This window comes from Chroicocephalus ridibundus, chromosome 4 (assembly GCF_963924245.1).
Source record: "Chroicocephalus ridibundus chromosome 4, bChrRid1.1, whole genome shotgun sequence".
Taxonomy (NCBI): domain Eukaryota; kingdom Metazoa; phylum Chordata; class Aves; order Charadriiformes; family Laridae; genus Chroicocephalus; species Chroicocephalus ridibundus.
Genome location: NC_086287.1, coordinates 55,204,886 through 55,219,871, shown reverse-complemented (window position 1 = coordinate 55,219,871; position 14,986 = coordinate 55,204,886). Strand labels below are relative to the sequence as shown.

Sequence of the window (14,986 nt, the reverse complement as noted above, 5' to 3'; positions counted from 1 at the left end):
CTAAAGGAGGCCTATAAGAAAGCTGAAGAGGGACTTTTTACAAGGGCACGTAGTGATAGGACAAGGGGTAGTGGCTTCAAACCGGAAGAGGATAGATTTAGACTGGATATCAGGAAGAAATTTTTCCTCTATGAGGGTGGTGAGGCACTGGAACAGGTTGCCCAGAGAAGCTGTGGATGCCCCATCCCTGGAGGTGCTCAAGGCCAGGCCGGATGGGGCTTTGAGAAACCTGGTCTAGTGGGAGGTGTCCCTGCCCATGGCAGGGGGACTGGAACTTGATGATCTTTAAGGTCCCTTCCAACCTAAACCATTCTCTGATTCTATGAAAAAAAAATAAGTAATCCTCTCCATTTAATCGGAAAGTAAGATGATGCACTGGAAAAGTAAGTACTTAAAGCCTTCAGAATTGGCAATAAGTAAGATACAAAGATCTGAGTATTAATTTTATTGATCTATCTACTTTCTAACACATCGCTTTCAAGTAGGTGGGACAGTTTAAGTGATGAAAGTGCAAGTATATTTATCTGCCCTTAAGAGTTGATTTTTCCATTTACTACAAACTTATGGTGCGAGTATTTTCTTTGTGTGTAATACAACAGGCATGCAAGATTCAAAAGCTGTTACAAGTAATCCTTAAAATGCACTTAAAGTTGGCCTTACATGGTGATAAGAACAAGAGAAATAGACATACTCTTGGGTTAAAACCTGTGCTAAAGAAGCAGTTTACTTTTAAGTAGCCATCATTCTTTTCTTCATTGATTTAGCAGTTAGCACTTACTGTAGTTGTGAAAAGCAAAAATAAAAATAAATCTTGACCTGAAGACTATACCCTAAATAACTTCTAGCTCTCAAAATGGCAGAAAAACAGATACCCTAATCCTGAGCTTTAAAATGAAATTACATAAAGAAGATTAACTGTTTATAACAGAAGAATTTTGGTGCTAGCAGCAATGAGGCTGTGACTCATGTTTTGCTATTTAATATGGACATAAATCCTCCTCCTCCTCAAAAAGCTCAGTTACAATTTCAGCAGTGAAAATGGCATCTTTTCTGTTTCTTCCTTTAAAGCCAGCATTTTTATCTCCAGGCCTGCAAAACAAAGTAAGTAATATTACCATGTAAATATGTATATTAAAGCAGATGCCCTTCACATTTCTCTTTTACATATGTTTATTCTGTCACAGACAATACAATCAATTCATACTTACAACAAAAACATAGTTAGCATTTTTAAAGCATTTCCTTACTGTCCCTAGTCTAGCCTTCTCAATATACTCTTGGTAACAGAATTTACCAAGCAATTTCACTGGGGGGGGGGGACGGCAGGGAACAAAGGAAAAAAGAAAAAGGAAAAGGGCGGGGCGGGAAATAAATAGAGTATATACTACTTTGGAAAGCCAGACCACAAACTGGTGAGGTGCACTTCTCACGAAGTACAGGCAAACAGCAAATCATCCCATTTTGCAGACATAACCCCTTGCAAACAAAATGTATTGGTATTACTGAGTGCAACAGTACCTCTCCTACTGTGCAGCTCTGTTTGTATCAATTGAGTTATCAATGCTTCAACTCAGCTTGAATCCAACTTTCCTGCTCTTCTCCAGCTGGTAAAGAGAAATGTGTTGGAGTTACACAGGCAGCTCTGAATAACTATTCAATCTGAGCATAAACTGATGGCTCCAGTGCTTAATGTTGTTCTTTGTTGTTCAACAATAGTCATCAGGGGGGTAAAACTAATTGATACCTACCCAAATTAATTCACTGTTTTTACTTTAAGAAACGTGGGCTCAAAGCTTTTTAGCAGGGGCATAATTGACAATTTGTGTACAAAGCTATACTCATATACAAAAAAAGTCAGGGACATAATTGACAATTTGTACATAAAGCTACTCTCGTAAGTAAAAAAACAGGGGCTCCAACACATTCTGCTTATACCCTTCCTCATGCTCCTGGACTGCCACAGAAAACCCTGTGGCAGCTGCTGCAACTTTATTCAAAGTTACAGTGCATTCCCATTTAAAAATATAAAACCAAATTATATCATTCTGATTTAAGATACACTGTGGAAAGAAAAAAAAAATTCCTATGTTTTTTTTTTTCACCATCAAGTGTAAGACTTAACTTTAAAAACCTATGAGAAAAATGCCTTAGGAAAAAAATGTCTGCATTGACTTATTTGCAAAGCCAGAAAAATTCTCTTAAACTGAATGATTACTGAAAAATGGAAGGGACAAGAAGAATGGATAAATGACTTTTTTTTCACCCCCAATAGAAAGAATGTAAGACTACGCTCTTTGAGCCTTCAGTCTTTCTTCATCATTATACATTATTTTGATTTGGTGATGCTGGTCACATTTTTTATATAGTCTTACAGAAAATGTAAGTTTAAAAAAAAAAAGGTCTGAAGACCTACAAATACCTTCCTGGCTACTCTAGGTAGATAAAGTCAATAAAGCAAGACCCCTAGTTACTAAACTCAGCTTGGATTCATACACACTTAAAATGACACAATTCCATTCATGTCAGTTCATTTATCCCTGCTTACACACAGCCTGAACCTGACTTTCTTATGCTATGGTAAAGAACAGTGGAAGAATAGGAAAGGAGGAATCACAGAGAAACATGGGGACTAAAATCACACTGTAGTGTGTTTCTGTAAATAAAGAGTGTCTAATTTTGGAATTATACAATGATAAGTACTGTCTATCTGTAGGGTCTGCTAGGAAAGGGGTAGGTATCTAAAAATCCATCAGCATGCGAGGGGTAGATGGGCAAGATGTTAACTATTGTTGGAAAAAAGTTGAAGAAAGCATTGCAATTCCCCTTGGTCCTGCTGTGAATTGATAGGACTGACAAGGAATGACTCAGCTAATCTGCACACGAGCGTTGTACACATCCTCAGAACCCACAGCCATGCAACAACATGGAATAAAGAAAACTGCTCCTGAAACAAACGCTACCAAGATATGGAGGAATATATCCAGAGCTTGATATTTTTATTCTCCAACATTAACCCTTCGTAGGCTAGTGCTTTGCAAAAAGAAACACACAGAAAATTTATTTGAATGCAAAAGAAGCTAAGAGGTAGACTTTAAATAAGAATACCTGCATCATCAAGAGTCCATTCAAAGAATAACATGGATATAAAATACCGGGCATATTTTCCTGCTTGCATAAAAGTACCAGCCAGCAACAATAAAGCATGCCTCAGACAGATGTATCTAAGAGATTCAGCAGAAGTTTCCAAGTGGTTCTTTGTCTCTTTTCTCATTTTGTTTTATTATGACTCATGAAGCAGAAAGACATTTTTCTTCCGTAGACAGAGGTGTTCATCTGATAGGCTACAGGGAATTAATATTCAATGGGAAAGACTCCATCTCATCAACAAGTGTCTCCATGATACCAGAAAAGCCATTCATGGAGAGAGGAGCGACTTCAAGAACTGCAGTGACTGTGACAGCCATGAAAAACTAGTTTTAAAAGGCTGAGGAATAAGAGTTTGAGAACCCTTATTTTCAAAGCCTGCTAAGGATACTATTATTGTTCAGACTGGAAAGACCCATACACAACCTCATCTAGGAAAGTAATTATACATCCGGAGGGACAAGGTGGGAATCAAGATGTAAGAATGATAGTGACACGTTCATTCTCAAAGTGTGAGCTTCGAGAACAAATCAGTTATGTAGCATTCCCATCACTATCATGTTTAAGTGAAAAGATTCTTGCTACTTTTGCATCACTAGCCTATCTTTAAAAATCTTTCCCTAGGGACATAACTCTGCCTTTGGCTAGAAATGCCACTTGTGGCATCAGTTTTGGGATCTGAAGTGACCTTCTTTTCAGGCACAGAGTCCTGTAATCGTGTATAATTTAAACAGCTGGTTCTTCAGCCATAATATGGCTTTTGCCAGGCTATGTCAAACCCTCACTATGGAAATCACATACAATTTCCCCTTCAGTTTGTCTTCAAGACCTGAAACAAACTTTTCTTATACAAAAAGCTGCCCCTGAAAGATTAATTAAGATGCCCCTACCAAAGTAGCAGAACTTCTCAATGAATAATGGAGACCTCCTTGAATTGCTTAGTCTCAAGAATTGTGTGCATTCCCATCCTGTTTTCACAGCGTAAAAATTTCTGTTTAAGAGATGAAATGACCCTGATTTCTTTTTCTGTGACATAAAGCTTTGGGCTCTGAGGCTTGACAAAGATCCAGTGTAACTTTACCACAGTGTTGGCATTTGGACTAACAGCTGGTGGAACAAAGGTGAAAACATTAATATTATGAAAGTTAATGCTAAAAATAGCTAAATAACACAGTTCTACAAGTATACCCCAGAGAACAGGATTAATTTTAAATCTCAACGAAGCTATTTCTTGTCTCATTCCAAATTATTCAGCACATCAGCTGAGGCACAGACACAGGCCCAAGCCTACAGTCCTAGTTCCTGTAGTCCTTAAATTATAACCAGAATTTCACCTCAGTAAAACTTTCTTTCACACAGTTTACAAAGTGCAGCAATGAGAATCAATATATAATGGAGTGTTATATGCCTCGCTTTGTGGAGATTCAGAGGAGTATCTAAAAGAGCTCTGAATGTAAAAATACGTGGTATATCAGCACTAAGAATCTTTATTCTGAAGAGTCTCAGAGTACTCAGATTTTTGGGACAGGTAATGGTGTAGGCTACACTCACAAAACTGAATTGTCTACTACTGCATTTAGGGGTAGAGTAGCTGGACCACTACTAACTGCTGCTTCTCCCTGTCAGCAACAAATGAAGTAGAGTCTGAGTGCAGGGCCATGGAAGCATCGCACCGTGACACGTGAAGGGCTCCCTATGTCTACAACAAAGGCATCCCCAAAACACCAGGAGTTTGCAAGAAAATCCACTAGATACTTGTTTCATTCAGTAGCATACCACAATCAGACAGGCACCATTGTGGGAAAGTGTTCTCAGGCTTGCCGTAAATGGACAGCTTGACCTGCCCTTTCAGGAGTTTGTATCGTGATATATTCTAACACAAAACATTACATTTTCCCCTCTGCATCCTGATGCAGTTTCCATTGGATGCATCTCCAGGTCCTGACGTAAACTAGTGCAATACTATTATCTCTTGCCAAATCAGGCAAAGCATACAAACACAATTTAGTAACATCGAGCAAGCATGAGGATAAAAGCTCCTTACAAGTACAAAATGTTGTTATAAACCCTTGGAGCTTTCTCAGGAAGGTGATATAAAGGAGAATTATTATACTCACACATTAATTATGCGCCATCTCAAAATGAACTGTGCAGCTGTTAAAAGTTATTCATTAAATGCCAGTGATCATCTAAACAAAAACAAAACAAACTCGATCTCCTGCTGGGCAACATGCTATTCCTGTATGGGATTTGTCATGTAGAAAGAAAGAAACATTGTAAATATTTAACTGCATATTCCTGTGCAGATCTTTTCTAGGAGAGCATGATAAGGTTTTCACAGGGCAACAGAACAATTTTTAGAAGTTAAGAAAACCCACAGTTGTTTCAATTGTGCTTACTATTAAAAAAAGGCATCCACTCAGCTACCTAGTTTTGCCTTATTACGCCATGCACAAAGATGCTCTGAAACATAAATACAATTGACATCTCCAGAGGAGAATTTGACAATGTGTAAGGAAGAGCTACCACCGATCTCACACATCGCAGCTCTCACGTAGACTTCCAGAAGTCCATTTAATGTCAAAGGCTTCATTAAATACACTACAGATGATACTTTATACTCTCTGATCATTTCAACCAGTACTGGACTTCAGAGATTCAAAGTATAGATTCAAAATTCAAGTAACCCAAACTAAATCTGTTCTGCTATTGATGGGAGAGCGATCTACCAGCTGTGACGACTTCTCTGCCCATGCTCCCGCTCACAGTAGCGCCACCAGTCATGCAGGTGAACATTTTGTTGGAAGCAAGTACCTGAAACATTTGTTAGAATTAGCATCTGTTCCCTAATCTGACCGAGGCTGCACGGCTGCAATAGCATGAGTGCTGGCACACAAAATTTATCAGTAACACACAGTCATGTAAGGAAAGGAGAGAAGAGCTGCTCTTTCTGATACAGGAAGAGCTTCATTCAGCTTAACTTCACTGTGAAACCACAGACCAGGAAACCTCAGCTTTATGGAAACCATAAGGCAGCCCAACGTGGTGCTGAGTCTCAAAGCCATTTCACCAATTCCCAAGCACTGCTCCCATGCTGCTACCCAATTCCTTTGTGCCGGCACAGGTCTTTTTTAAGGTGCACTAAGCCCCGGATTACACAGTTGATGTTTTAAAATTAACCATTATTTTCATGGTTTGCCTCAGATAAATTCCCCAATGTGCTGTGCAGGCACAAGGGCAAATGTAGCACAAACAGTAGAAGGGGGAGAGGACCAGCACTGCCATCTTCTGCACTGACCGTGGCCCGAGAAAGGAAACTCAAATGAAGATTTTTCTCTCTCATCTTCTCTTCTTTAGGTTTCTCAGAGAACTATATTAACTCTGCTCTGTATATTTACAGCTGTTTCCTCAGCTGTAGTTTCAACTGAGCAAATACGATCAACGGAAATATTTGCACAAATCCAAATTTAATAAAAGAAGGCAACTTAGCATCATTGCAGAAGACTACAGGTACACCTTTGGCTTCAAGGTGAATGAATCAGTTTCATATACATTAATTTATTTGTATAACAGAGTCAAGGTCAAGCAACTAATTTATCTGTCCAACTAAGTGAATCAGGAATGAAACTTTTATAAAATTTAAGTTGTAATTTACAAAATAAGAGACGGGAAAAAAAAAAAAAAGACTGAATAAATACTTTTCCTGTTAGTATTTATGGCTTGCCAGTATCATTGGAAGAATTATTTTCCCAATGTGCTTAGCATGACAGCTGGATCTTTCAGAATACTAGGTATGCATCAGGACCATAAATTCAGAAGCTATATAATCAGAATAGAGTAGCCAGTTTTCATGATTATGTAACACAAAAGAAAATGACACCTTTACATTAGAAAATCAGCTCCTAAAGTTACATTTAAATGGAAGTTTTCATTTAAATTCAAAAGGTGAGTTGCCTGCACCTACAGAGAAAAGAAAATCTCCAAAACAAACATGATGAAGACTAGAAACTAGAAGGAAAATTAAAATCTTTTACATAGTAGTGATTTTGACACTTATAATTGACAACATGTACTGTATAAAAAGATGTTTAGAATTTGAGACTACTCTAGCTAATCAAAGATGGCTACAATAAAGTACAACTCTGTTTTGATTTTCTTTAAGACATGCGAAGTTTATAGGCATTGAATTCTTTCCAATCTAGATAAAGTATCTATTGTGTCTTCAGAAACTCTGCTAAGTGTTTTGGAGGGGGATTGAGTTGTTTTCTGAACTGAGAAATAGGATCACTCCAAAACCAAAGTACAGTATGTTCCCACAGGGGTGAATAATTCAATCTTCCACCTTGATAACTCATTATTACCCTGTTATTTTGAGTATGGCAGAAGTGTCAGGACCTGGAAGCTTTAACACTAAGCAGGCACAAACAAACAAAAAGTAGCTGAACACAAAATAATACAGTACACACAACAATGTAAAACCCATAGGGAAATCTATCAGAAAAGTCCGCAGAAAACAAACCACTCCACAGTGTGCATGCCAGTAAGCATCCAGTAAGTATCCAAACCACTTGCACATCAGGCAAAGAATACATATTTTACTATTGATTGTATGCCACAAAAGGGTGAGCTACAGTTAAGACAAATAAAAATCAGTAATAACATCAATTAAACATCAGCAAACATGGAAACTAAGACTACAGGTAAAACTTCATAGCAGGAATAAAATTACTGTCCCTGAGTTGCTTATTGCCACTGTCCTGGTAGAGGTCACGATGCCCTGAGGTGGAACGCAAACTATTCAGTCGCTTCAGCGCAGTCTGGCAGCTTGTCTTAATCTGCTGATGGGTTTATGATAAGCCATCAGTCTTGACACTGCCACGGTTGAGATGCACCTAGCTATTTTGCTCTCCTTGTTCTTCTGTTGGGCCAGCAACATGCAAAACAAAGTCAGAATACAACTCAGTGATTCCAGCTAGACCCACCAGAAACCCCCAAGCAATCAGGCTGCAGCTCTAAAACACAGATCCCAGACACTCAGGTGCCTCTCCCTCTTTAGGGACCTAAATCTGTTTGATTTCCATGGGAAGCTCATAAATATCCCCAACAACCTGATCTAAGGAAGCCCAGTTCCTCAGCCAGAATCAAGGTTAATTGACAGTACAACAAATGACAGTCTAATTGGCTACTGCATTCTTACTAAATTAGAACTTGCTCGGTCTAATTGCAGAATGTTACCTAATTAAAACTGAGTACTCTGCGCAACAATGATCTAAAACTGAAGTTCACCCACGTTTATATCATATTAAAATGACTCTGGCCACGAGGAGAGCTACTGAGTCCTTTCCTTTTGCTTGCCCAACTGTTTCTATATCCACATGATGAGCCAAACCAAGGAGTTGATTTAGCTGAAAACTAATGTGACCAAAAATTATCAGCTTTAGCTAGATCTTCTTTTCAATCTACCTCATTACATAGTTATCTGGAGAAAAGTACTGGCAGAAAATGGGAGACAAAGCAAAGTAATCCTCTAAAAATAATAATTGAAAATATGTATATATAGAGAAATTTGTTAGGGTTATCCAAATTACAATTAGCACTTTAGAATGTGAAACGAAAGTATGACAAGTAACAATAGAAAACCAATTAAAATGAATCCACATCCCTATGAAAGAGAGGTCTCAAACAGGATTAATGTGTCAATGTACTCACCACCTGCTAAGACATATATTTATGTTATACTTAAGAAAATTAATAGAAATTTACAAAATCGATGACAAAACATCATGGCCAGATATAGACAGACAAGACATTGTAGAAATACAAAATCATTAGATGGTTATGAATACATACTAGATAAGCAAAACAAGTAACTTCATAATATTGAGAAGTAAAATAGCATGCCAGAAACTCCACAGTATTACTGGCAAATGGGAAGTAATACAAGAGGTGAAAAAATGAGAACAAACTGATGAAACTGATGAGAGTTGGGAAATTAATACCTCCTCATATACACAGTATAGCAAGAATCAGTCACAGGAAAAAAACAACAACAAAGGGACAAAAAAAATGCAGCAAAACAAACTAAAAATACCATTCAGGCACCAAAAACCTCAGACAGTAAAATACCATACTATTCTCTCCAACCAGAATGTCAATATACTTGTTTTCAGACTACAACAGTAAAAGATTTCAAAAGCAGAAATCTAGAAAAAGCAGGTATCTACTAAACATACTACAGCTCTGCATATAAGCAGACCAGAGTATCCAAGTGCAAGGGTGGGGAGGAGAAGTTGGGGGCAGGTTTTGGAGGGAACAGAGGATGCGAAAAGAGAAGAAAGTGGTTGGGCTTTTTTGTTCAGAATGAAAGCCATTAAGATGTGAGGACTCTTTTTGGACTATCACAGAAAATAATTACTAAACATTAGCTTTGCTGTATCATATAAAGGTTTCACTCAGTATTAGTCAGCTCCATTGTACTGTACAAGCAACACTAAAAATATCCTCCTCAGTAAATTAAAAATCCCCAACTTGCAGATTAGAGTTACATAAATAAGTGATAATTTAAAAGACAACGTGACACAACATTAAGTATTTTTATACCATTTGTAGATATTTAAGGTAAGATATTTGCTCCCTATTATTGTTCTTGCATATTTTTTTAATGTATATGGAGATAGCATCATCCGTTCCAAAGGGAGCACAACACAGACATCATTAACAATTCAACTCAATCTCATCAAAGCAATTTTTATAGTGAGATTTTCAGAAAAGGATAACATCAAGGAGAGTCCCACATAAGGGACAACCTGAAGGACAGCAAATAATGCATCCGTGTGAGAAAACGAGGCACGAAAAGACCAGACATTATTGTCAAATAGGAAGAGGCAGGGGTATTGTATTATAACAGATTAAAAAACTCCAGACAAGCCAAAAATACATACCTTTGTACATTATATAAAAGATACTACTTGTGTTACAAGCAGCTTTTCAACTCCGTTTGCTTATACTCCACTCAGTACAGGGAAGGCAATATACTATTTAATAGCAAAAGCTTCCACTGGATTATTGTATTAACATACCTGGACAATCACAGCAAGTGATTGCCTTACAAAAAGCTTATCAAGCAGAGATGAAGCTACCTTTCAGCAATAAGGACAATGCAGAGGCAAAAATGAAAACTTCATCACAAGGAAGAGAATATTATGCCCCCAGAACAGCTGCTCAAGTAGAGAGAAAGCAGATGAAGATGTCAGGAGAAGTTCAAGACCAGGTTGAAAAGCAATTAGTAAGATGAAAGATACGAAGTGGAACCTTTTACCCGTTAACAAGGCAATGATCCAGTAAAGACATAATGCTGGAAACATGATCTTTAATTGGGAAAAGAGCAAAGAAATTTGCTGCCACACAGGGAAAGGGAAAAAAAAAAAAGTAAACTGTGCCAATTGCTGTGAGGTAAGAACCAAAACTGATATGCATCCTTTGCAATGATACGCACCACATGCAAACTGTTTCCTCTGAATTTCCCTAGAGTCAACAGACTGCTTTGATTACAGGAACTATTAGCAAAGCAAGTTTTAAAATCCACTATTTAATGAAGTTCAGCATTAAAAAAAACCCAAAAAACATAAACAAAAGTCAATATCAAAAGTAGCAGCAGTGGACAACAATGTTTACCTAAAAATAATGCCACACACACCAAAAAAGAGAAAATTAAGGGACTGTGAATATGTACTATAAACATTGAGGACAGGCATAGACTAGAAGGGCACCTAAAATAGCAGAATAAGCAAACTGAGAGGGAGCTGCAGCTGGTTCTCCAATTACGAGGCATTGTTTAAAAATGCATATTCAAATCAAAATCCCTCAGAATATTTGTACTCTCAAAGATGACTTATGCACAGTAGTTGAAGAATCTGTATTTTAAACTATCAAAATTTAAGTCATTCAAGTAACTGCAAATACTTCAAAGAACAAGGAGGTAAAATGAAAAACCAGAGCACAGGGAAGTATTAATATAGCATCTTCTACAATATTTCCCAAGGACTATAAAACTAATTTCTCAAGTTTTCCCTTCCGAAATCCCAGGCACATACAGTATGCTCAAACAGCTCTGTTATCAGCCTGTGGTAACTGCTCATGCCTTAGAGTGAATACGAAGTCACTGAATGATTGCTGTTATTAACATTAACACTCAGGGAATCTTGAAAAATCAACTGCAGGGGAAAAAGAAGATGAAGTACAACTCAGTGTTGGTGAGGACCATATTAGAAACTCAGAAAAGAAATGTTTACACATGTACACAGGCATCCTATTCCATGCATGTTTTTTTTTTAAGAAAACCAAAACACAGTACCTATTTTTATCTTGTCTATAGGTTTAACATAGCAGAAAGTGAAAAACTACTACTGAAAGACAGAAAATAAAAGGAGTGAAGAGTAAAGCACTAGAAAAGCTGTATGTAAGCACGATGGTCAGGAACATTTCACAGTAATGTTTTAGGAAATACCTGAGTAGATAAACAGCTCTTTCAATATCACTGAGTTCTTCATCAACTGTCAATCTTTCTATTTCTTCTGGTGTCTGTCAAGCGTGAAATAGATTATGAGTTTACAATGCCTTACTATTTCATCATTTTAATCTTCTTAAAACAACCCCTTCCTCCCCACATACCCAGGGATAGTTCCATGAGTAATTTCAATTTAATCCTTGAAATCTCTAGCCAACATTTCAAATTCAATCAAATAAATCTTTCACCAGGAAATGATGGAATGTAATAGAAGCACAACTCTATGTCAGACACTATCACTATTAATCACTTAAAGTATAAACAAGTCACATATAAATTAATCTGAAGACCTGAGTTCGTCTATTTTTTCCCAGCTTAATATTCTTACAATGAAAATATTAAGCCTCTGCTACACAGACTTCGAGACTTTATTTCAAAATGACTGAAAATTTTTAGTATCCCGGTGCTGTAAAAAAATAAACTGTTAAGAAAAAAAAAATAAATACGACAGACACAATTCCAAATGGATTTTTAAAGCATCGTTGTATTTTGAGGTATATACCTTCAGGCTCCGGCGAACTGGCCTCTCTATAATAGTTAGTTCCTGCAGGTCTTCTATGTATCCAAACAAATTGCTCTGACTAAAATCCATTTTGGAGAAGATTATTGGATGCATGTAACAACTAACGCCTTTGGCCACCGATGCTCGCTCGTTCTCTCTCTCTGTGTCTCTCTCTCCCCCCGAGTCTCTCGCACCGAGGGAGGCGGGAACCCCCCCTCCGCGCCCGCCGCCCGCCTCGCCTCAGCGCACACACTGCGGCAGCGCCCGCCCGCCGCCGCTCGCCCACACCGACAAACTTTCTCCGCTTGCCCCGGGCGAGCAAGGGAGGGAGCGGGGCTAGCGCCTGCGCCCCCCCCCCCCCCGGTACCTCAGCGGCGGGGATGGGGAGAAGGGGGGAGTTTCGAGTCAAGTTTCCCCTCGTCGCCGGGTGCCGCCTCTGGAGGAGGGAGGTTGCCGCGGTGCAGTGACGCTCCCCGCCCCCGTCCCGCAGCCCCGTCAGCCGCCCACCGCGGCAGCCGGGCTGGGCCGGGCCCGGGGTAAACCCCGCGGCCCTCACGGCGGCGGGCCCCCGCGGTGGGGCCGCCCCAGCACCTCCCAGCCGGTCGCCGTGGGCAACGCGGCGCTACAGCGGCCTCCACGGGGCAAAACGGCGCTCGATCGGGCGACGGTGGGGGTGCCGCCGCCCCCTCAGCCGCCGTTACCCGCCCGCGGGGCCTCGCCCCCCGCCGCCTCAAGTAGCCCAGGTTGCCCCGCCGGGCTACCCCTCCCGGCCTGCTGTGGTCGCCTGTAGGACTCCTCTTCCACAGCTGTAGCCGCCATGGGCTTCCCCTCCCGCAGCTCCGGGTTCCCCTCAAGCGCCTCTTGCAGCGCTGCGGCCTCCCCCGCCGGGCACCGCGCCCGCCCCCACCGGCCCCTCAGCCCGCACCGCGGCCCCTTCCCGCTGCCGTGGGACACCGCGACCTTGTGCTGCCACTAATTGCACCGAAGAAATCTATAAACGTGCCGATTTTAATGAAAAGTCCAAAGCGGGTTCCTCCCCCAATGAATGTATTAATACTTAAAAAAAAAAAAAAATAAAAAAAACCAACCAAAACAAAAAACCAAGGAAAAACCTTCGACGTCCTTGGCAGGGGATTGTGAATCTACAACAAATGCATCGCTTTCACTCTTCATAACTTCTTATTCTTCACCTCCACAGCCCTGTCCCTGACGGAGGTTACGTATCGCCCATATTTACAGCAGGGATATGGATATTCCTCCCGATACCCGCAGCTGGGCCTTGGATGCTGCAGGATTTATCATTCTGGCTCACAAATATGGAGTACCTTGCGGGTACAATGGAGACTATTTATTTCAAAATGAAGGTATGCCATTTTTACCCCTGACTGGTAGAGAAATAAGCATGGAAAACGCTATATTATTATTATTATTTTTTAATTTAGTAAGACAGCTTTGTTTGGGGTGGGTCAGTGACGCAAAATGCACGCCACGCAAGAACCAACACACAGTTGAGCTGAACATTTACTGAGCGAAGTGATTCTCCAGGCCTCAAGATGGTCGTCTTTGCAAGGATTATATGGAACACAACTAAACAATCACACACCAGGCGTTAAAAAAACCAACCTGTAAATATTGTACAAGGGCTTACTTGAGTGGATGCAACATTTTGCTATTACTGTGAAATGCCCACATGACCCAGTAAGTTTTGTTGATAAAGTATAAAAATAATTCCAGAAATTGTAAGGATTAGATAATACTACATAGTATATTGCTCACAATTTGAATGACTTTTTGTTTATGATTGGTAAGTACCTTGGCTTTTATTTAGTGAAAAATAAACGTGGTCCTTTGAGTGTTACTTCCCTACCAGTTAGACCAAATCCTGTGCACAGTTAAACCAGTAAAACAGTAAGAAATTAAAGCATCTCCATCAATTTCAAATGTACAACAGAATTACTAGCAGAAAAATCTAATCCAAAGTACATATAAATAATTAAACTCTTACATAAGAGAAAACCAAAACCATTTGGAGTTTCAAGGCATGATGAGAAATTAAAGTAAGAAATGCTCTTTTGAACATCTCCTTTGCATTATCCTTTTAACCAGGGAACATCATCAGACAGCAAATATAATAGTTATAACTGAACCTAAGTCTTCTCAGAGTAGTTTACCAGCTAGTGCCACAAGGAAAAAGAAAAAAAGAGTTTTATAAAACGTTCTGTTCTCAAATTCAGAATCCTGACATGCAGGCTACTGCCAGTGATGAGTATGAGAAAACATACTGCAATCCCAATCTCAATTAGTTAGGAAAATCCTTTTGCAACTTCTTTCACAGCCAATTTGTGGTTATTTCACTTTGCAAATAGTTCTTATGAATCTTAAAGACCTTAGGAGACCAAAGATATTTTCTTTTGCATGCCTCGAATTAGGAACTCATTGCAGTTTTCAAATCAGGTATTTCATAATTAAAGACTGAAGAATGTGGAGTTTAGATATACAATCAGGCTGATTTATTATATTATGTTTTACATAAATTTCGTAAGCGACTAAAGAAGAGGGGGTTTTATAAACATGTAAACAGCTCTCTTAATATCTTTAAAAATCTATCCTTGTAACTCAGTCCAGGAAACACTGTGCAGGCATGACTCCCATTAATTTTAAAATCAGTAAATATGTCAGAGAGATCTACAAATGTCCTGGAAATGTGAAAAGCAGAATAAAAATAACGTATTTTTTTCCTGTAAATTGAATACTGGAGCAGAACAAAGATCACA

The 14,986-nt window shown here is 39.2% G+C and overlaps 1 protein-coding gene across 5 annotated transcripts in view; it reads right to left on the bottom strand.

Annotated features, from left to right (window-relative positions):
• The window catches only part of PPP4R4 (protein phosphatase 4 regulatory subunit 4), a 109,921-nt gene extending 96,848 nt beyond the window's left edge, over window positions 1-13,073 (bottom strand). Inside the window, exons 1-2 of one of the 5 annotated variants that reach the window (XM_063332691.1) lie at window positions 12,213-13,073; window positions 11,651-11,724 (exon numbers count right to left, since the gene is read on the bottom strand). In XM_063332691.1, the coding sequence (XP_063188761.1) occupies window positions 11,651-11,724; window positions 12,213-12,326 (188 nt within the window). In that variant the 5' untranslated portion in view covers window positions 12,327-13,073. The remainder of the gene's footprint in view (window positions 1-11,650; window positions 11,725-12,212) is intronic. The other 4 variants (XM_063332688.1, XM_063332686.1, XM_063332687.1 and 1 more) reach the window with 4 other exon arrangements.
• Window positions 13,074-14,986: the final 1,913 nt, after the last annotated feature.